Source organism: Delphinapterus leucas, chromosome X, assembly GCF_059928025.1.
Source record: "Delphinapterus leucas isolate spDelLeu-1000000601 "Yukka" chromosome X, BTC_Dleu_Yukka2, whole genome shotgun sequence".
Taxonomy (NCBI): domain Eukaryota; kingdom Metazoa; phylum Chordata; class Mammalia; order Artiodactyla; family Monodontidae; genus Delphinapterus; species Delphinapterus leucas.
Window position 1 is genome coordinate 83,083,419 of NC_143150.1, and position 7,262 is coordinate 83,090,680.

The 7,262-nt window shown below is 41.9% G+C and overlaps 1 protein-coding gene across 1 annotated transcript; it reads left to right on the top strand.

The window, feature by feature from the left end:
• The first annotated feature begins 2,062 nt into the window (after positions 1-2,062).
• On the top strand, positions 2,063-6,944 carry SPIN3 (spindlin family member 3). Its single transcript, XM_022566308.2, has one exon. It carries the CDS (start codon positions 2,306-2,308, stop codon positions 3,080-3,082), a length of 777 nt encoding a protein of 258 aa, XP_022422016.1. The 5' UTR covers positions 2,063-2,305; the 3' UTR covers positions 3,083-6,944.
• Positions 6,945-7,262: the final 318 nt, after the last annotated feature.

Genomic DNA, 7,262 nt, shown 5'->3' on the forward strand with positions numbered 1-7,262 from the left:
ACTATCAAACGTAAAATAGATAGCTAGTGGGAAGCAACCGTATAGCACAGGGAGATCGGCTTGGTGCTTTGTGACCACCTAGAGGGGTGGGATAGGGAGGGTCGGAGGGAGGGAGATGCAAAATGACAGAGATATGGGAACATTTGTATATGTATAACTGATTCACTTTGTTATAAAGCAGAAACTAGCACACCATCGTAAAGCAATTATACTCCAATAAAGATGTAAAAAAATAAAGTCATGAAGAACCTAGGGGTAAGATGGGAATAAAGACACAGATCTACTACAGAATGGACTAGAGGAAATGGGGAGTGGGAAGGGTAAGCTTTGACAAAGTGAGAGAGTGGCATGGACATATATACACTACCATACTTAAAATAGATAGGTAGTTGGAAACAGCCCTATAGCACCAGGAGATCAGCTCGGTGCTTTGTGACCACCAAGAGGGTTGGGATAGGGAGGGTGGGAGGGAGGGAGACACAAGAGGGAAGAGATATGGGAACATATGTATATGTGTAACTGATTCACTTTGTTATAAAGCAGAAACTAACACACCATTGTAAAGCAATTATACCCCAATAAAGATGTTAAGGAAAAAAATGATGTAAAAAAAAAATAACACCATAATGAGATATTACTTCACACCCACTACCATGGCTGTAATGAAAACAAAAATGTTTGAATCTCTTCTAATATAAGTCTTTCTCCATAGATTTATGATCTCACAGTGTTGAGATACTAATTTCTTGTTATAAGTGTAATAATTGTTTTCATTATAAGTTTGCGTCTAGATTATTCTGTTCAAAAGAACAGATTAATCATTCGTATGCAAGCATCATTTTATAAGTATTTTTTTAAAAAACTAAACATGTGAAGGTGGGAAGGAATGGTTAAACTGTGAAAATATCCTTGTGCTGATTCTAGTGAAGCCACTATAAGTCATGTTTCAGACAATATCTCATAACCCGATTAAACACTTATTCTATATGGAAAAGGGCATGCCATGAAAATGCATATGCAAAATTATCCCAGCTTTGTAAGAGCGTATTAACAAGGCAATGGGAAGTGTTAATATTTGACTATGAGCCCTGTGGAATGGGAGGTGGGTTTATAGTTGATTATTTTCTTCTTCATGTCAATTTGCTAAACTGTACACCGTGCCCACATTGCCCATACAATTCCTGTGCAATCAGTGAAAAAGAAAAAAAAATTATCCTCAACAAGTCCGGGAGTACATGTCAGTAAAAATTACCGAGAGACTGGGTCAAGATGGCAGACTGAGCACTAGTGCATTTCTCTCCTACCTCAAATTCCCTTAAATGACAGAAAAGACAGTTTTCTGTATATAAAGAATAACTCCAGAATGACAGGGGGAAAGGAAAGGGCAAATTCCTGGAGGATGAAAAGCAGATGGATCAGGGGTACTGAGGTAAGGATAAGGGTGGGGGTGGGGAGACTGGGGGCCCAGAACTGAAGAGGGGGCGCAAGGCGATTGGGGAGGGGATTTGTTGGTCAGGCGGCTCCAGATTTTGGGAAAGGGGCGGGGCAAGGAACCAAAGAGCGCCTCCCGGGCCCAGGGCAGGGGCGGACAAGAGAGTTGGCGGGCGAGGTGCGGGGTGGGGGGCGGGGGGGCGGGTGATTTGCTGGGCAGGAAGGGGAGGCCTCTCTCCTGGCCGGAAGCTGTGCTATACGGAAAAGAGGGAGGAGACTGCGGCGACTGCAGCGGCTGGTGGGAACCTGATGTGGCAGAGGGGCCGCTGCTGCCAACAGGGAGCGGAGCGCCCGCGAGCCGAGTGCTGGAGACACTGCCGCCATCCTGTTTGCCTGTCCAGCAGCCCACTTGACACTCTCCTCTCCTAAGGATCCTCCCTCTCAGCTCTTGCAAGCACCTGGCTCGTCGTCTGCTGGTCCTCCTTTGACACAGGCTCACCGCGGAGGCAGCAGCGAGGTGCCCGATTTGGGCACGCGAGGCCCGCTATCCCCGGCCTGGGGGAATCTGTGTCCCCTGGCCTGGACAGTGTTGGACGCAGGGCGGGAGGAATAGGGGGGTGCCCCCTATTTCTTTGACTGTAACCGCAACTCCTTCACGCTACCATAGCCTGAACTAGCTGGGGAGGAAGGTTACTGCAGGCACGCAGCCAGAATGCCTTGATTTCCAGCCTTTCCGCATAGATTTCGGGAAAAACTTAGGCGTGGGTGCACAGAATGCACTAATTAGGAGAAAAAGTTCATCGTGTCATGCATTGAATTTATTTTTTCTTGATTTCCTTTCTTGGTCCTCCTTGCTACTGTGCTCCGCGCAGGCATGAAGACCCCGCTTGGAAAAGCAGCTGCAGGGCAGCGGTCCAGGACAGGCGCAGGACATGCCAGTGTGTCTGTGACCGTGATGAAGAGAAAGGCTGCACACAAGAAGCATAGGAGCAGACCCACCTCCCAGCATCGGAGGAACATCGTGGGCTGCAGAATTCGGCACGGATGGAAAGATGGGGATGAACCTCTAACACAGTGGAAGGGAACCGTTCTGGATCAGGTACCTGTAAATCCCTCTCTGTATCTTATCAAATATGATGGATTTGACTGTGTTTATGGATTGGAACTTCACAGAGATGAAAGAGTGTCATCACTTGAAATCCTTCCTAATAGAGTTGCATCATCTAGAATCAGTGATACACACTTGATAGAAATTATGATTGGCAAAGCAGTGGAACATATTTTTGAGACAGAGGAAGGTTCCAAAAATGAATGGAGGGGGATGGTCTTAGCTCAGGCACCTGTCATGAACACATGGTTTTACATTACCTATGAGAAAGATCCTGTATTATATATGTACCAGCTCTTAGATGATTATAAAGATGGTGACCTACACATCCTTCCAGATTCCAATGATTCTCCTCTCGCAGAGAGGGAGCCAGGAGAAGTCATAGACAGCCTAGTAGGCAAACAGGTGGAATATGCCAAGGAGGATGGCTCCAAGAGAACTGGCATGGTCATTCATCAGGTGGAAGCAAAACCCTCTGTGTACTTCATCAAATTTGATGATGATTTCCATATCTATGTCTATGATTTGGTAAAAACATCTTAGGGGTCATTTTGAAATTTGCCAAATATGTGAGACTGTTTGTAAAATCTGAACACACAAGAAGTCTGGATTGCTTTACAGTTTGTAAGAACCATATTCTCCCCCTTTTTCACACTTTTGCCTGGCAAAAAATTGGAACTTCCACCCTCTCAGACATTTTTTGAAGAAACCTTTTGCCTTTATCTCCAACCGTTTTACCGGTTCCTCCCCACAGAAGAATGATTGACTTAGCTAATTAGTGAGAGGGGTAAAGTCTGACATCCATTGGCCCATATTTTTATCTTGGGTGGTGTTAATAGGCTAAAGGTAGCTGAACACCTCTTGCCTCATTCTTTTGGGCATTTGGACAATCTGCACTCACTGAAGTGTGAAGCTTCCTGAGATATGCAATGTGGCTGGCTGGATAAATTTCTTTGCAATTCAACCCTCCCCTTAGGGCTGGCTGGGTTAGTGTCTTTGCAATTCAACCCCTCCCCTTCAAAAGTCTAATATGGGGAGGAATGGGAAGCTTATTTTGGTCTTCTGTCTAAGTTACATTTTAAATTCTAACTATACTGAAAGTAAGGCTAATATTTTGTTCCATTTCTGATTCTTGTACCTATTATTAACTTGGTTTGGAAATCAAGAGGGTAATTATTTTGCACTTTAGTACATAAGCATAGGCTGAGAAACCTTACAAAATTGTTAAGAGGGCAAGCATTTGGGAACCAAACCGCAAGTGGAGAAATCACGGTTGGTCATTAATGACATTAGGATTTCTATTGTCTACAATAGCTCTGGCTGGTACCTGCAGACAAGGAGTGGGTTTTTACAGACAAAGCCTGTGCAGGCAGACTTTAGCACAATTGGGCTTTGCCAGCCCAATAGAGCATTAGGCCGGGCTGTAGCTCTAGTCCTCAGTCACAGGATAAAGGCCAGGTTTGGCAAGGGTTGGCAGATCTGTCTAGGACCTCAATATAAAGGAGCAAAAATCTGGAATCAGGCTGAGATACAGATTTCTTTCCTATACCAAGAGGGATGCTTTGAAAAATTTTAAATTAGGTTTTCATTTGATTCTTAGAAGACTTCTGAGTCCCAGCATATGAGGTGGGCAATGCACTTGCTAGAACTAAGAAAAGCTGAAAATAGGCTTTGCTTCCTTGTAGGAACTGGTGAGCTCATTTATTCTGGTGTCCTAATAGGACTGGGGAACACAGAGATTAGAATCAGTGCTAGATGATCAATAGACTTAATGATTTTCTAAGTGCTTAATAATGTTTTTAATGCTGTCATTTGTAGATAGAAATCTAATAGATATTTGTTAGTGTTTTGTTTTTCAACTTTATCCTGTTTCTTGGCTGGACCTAAGAAACTCATGTGCAGATAAGGATGAGCCCTATTTCAGCAGAAAAATAAGTAATGGAGTGGGCCTTGTACCTTCCGTTATTGAAGGCATTAGTGAAGGTTAACTTTGGAAAGTTAACTAGGAAAGAAAAGGTTGAAAAATAAGCAGGGTTTTGGAGAGAAGCACCCGGCCAAAGACAATGCATTCTCATTGGGTTTCTGATAGAAGCTCCATTAGCAATAACAGACAGGCCATGGACTTCTGCATATTTGGGGCTGGGACTCATGCCAGTACAATCAACCACTTGGGAAATATCTTCCAAATTAGTTTAAGTTCACAGGTCATGGAGTCCAGACTACTGGCACAGACAGACTGGCATCCTGCTGAGGATGAAACCAAGAAAGTGTTCTCTTCTCCCATGTTTTCTCTGTCTATATTTCTTCCTTTTGATGCCACTAAGTCTCTGCTCAGATATTTGACTGACAACAGCAATGTGGGTCTGTATTACCCTATTTACTAAGTCCTGGGGACATAAATTTGCTTGAGATATCTGTTTTAGAGGCTGAGGATTAGTGTGCTTGCTAAGTTTTTGGATGTGAGGCTGACACTGTGATAATCTTATGTCCTGTTGACCCTGTGGACTCTTAATGTATGACATATATGTATGACATGCAATTGTGGGGTTAGATTAATTCAACTCCTGAAGTTCTGAAGGAACTACACCAAATCAAGAGAAAGACAGCCCAGGCTACAGCTGATGAAGGAACCCCATATCTGTCCAGACATCTTTGTGAGATCTGTATGGCTGACATCAGAAAAACCAAGAAATTGGGGAAGGCAGAATTTTGGACTTTAATTCCTTTGGACTTTAAAATAGAAATTTAATTGGGAGAATTCATTTTTCCCTTGGAGTTTAATAGTTGGTGTGATTTTCATACAGTTCAAATTAAGGCATTTTCATTATGTTGTTGATATTGTATTATTTGTAGTATTTTAATGCTATCTTTAGGGCTTATTGTATAATCTTTTAAGCTATGTCAGATAATGTGGCTGGACATAATTATAAATTGGGGATAAAATAGTGAGTGAATTTTCAACCTGGGGTGTAATGTAGCCTTCGAGTTAATTTAATTACTGTTTTAGTTTGACTTATTTCAGAGCCTTCTGGGGCAAAAGCAGAGCTGCTCACCAGTCTTACACAAGAGGGAGCAGGACATTCCTAAGATACTGCTGGTCTTCCCCGAAAGGGACAGCCAAGCCCTGTTTGTCTTGGGTGTTGACAATGTGGACAGAAATGTCCAATGGTATGATAGGATCTATCCTCTGCCTCTCTCCATGTTCCTGGCCAAGAAACAAAAGGACTTGTGTCTCTCAAAAATATTTGGAAGAAAATTTCTACCCGTCTCCCAAATGGGAGGAGAAATAATTTGGTGAACTTGAGAAAAGGGTTATTATGGATATGCAACTTAGGGCCCTCTTGGCTCTTGAGCTCATTTCTCACAGAAAGATATGAAAAAGACTACAGTCCTTCACTACATGGCTGGATAAACATCTAATCTGTAGACGTCTCTCACCCTCTGGGGTGGGGGATCCATTACACTTGGGGTAAAAGTTCATTTCAGGCTTAGGTCCAAAACATGTTCTCCAGTCCAGACCTATCAGCAATAAAGCTGGTATCTATTTTTATTCTTTAAAAATTTTTAACTTATAAATCATTTTTGGACAAAAACACACACCTCTGGTAAAAATCAAACAGTACAAAAGGATATACAGTATAAAGAAGTCTCCTTCCTTTTTTCCCACCCCGACTTCAGCGCCAATTTCCAAAGATAACCACTCTTACCAGTTACTATGTATTTTTCCGGAGATAATCCATGTATTTACAAGTATATTATATATGTGTGTATCAGATTTTTATACAAATTGTGGCATACTACACATGCTGTTATGAATTTTTCTTTTTCATTTAACAATATATTAAAGCTGGTATTTTAATCCCTCTTTGATTACTGTGTATATTTTTTATTTGGTTCAGAATCTGTAAGGGAAGGAGGTATGATTAATTCGGACTTCCATACCCCAATCTAGTTTAATGAAAACTTACATGTCCCTGAAAACCAACAATTTCTGCCAGGTAAATTTTTCTGACTAGTAGAATGTGAAATGTATGTAAACATGATCGATTTTGTGGAAGGAACTCCTTGAGGCCAGTATATTTTTGTTGAGGGAATTTAAAGGGGGAATCAACTATAAATTGAAGCTGTGGAAAAAGTTAAGGCACTATAATCAGTTATTCAAAATTGAAATGAACAATCATTTTTTTATTCCAACTTACACTGACATCTACTGCCATATGCAAGTTTGTTTGCCTTTTATGACAGAATGCTTTTCTGCATATAACAAGAAACCCCTGTTAAACATGTTTAAACAGTTACCAAGCATTATTGACTCATGTAACTAAAATAATCCAAAAGTTAGATGGGCTTCAGGCACAGTTTGATTGGGGCTCAGGCTCAGTGTCTGTGATTTGTTATGAGTTTCCCTCTTCAGTATTTCAGTTACATTCTCAGGCTGCCTTTCCTCATGGTAGCAAAATTAGACCAGCAGGTCCAGGCCACAGCAGTTCCAGTCTACAGAAAGTTAAATAACCTATGTCCTGTGATGCATTCCGAACTGGCTTAGGTCACATACCTAGACAACTGAAGTCCCATGGATGAAATGCACTGATTGGCTTAGCCAGGGCATGTGTTCCATCCCTAAACCCTAAAATATATCTCCCTAGAACCAAATGGATTCCTAGTGAAATCAAGAGCATGAGGAGTGAATGCCATGAACCAATCACAAATGTCTAGTATAGCT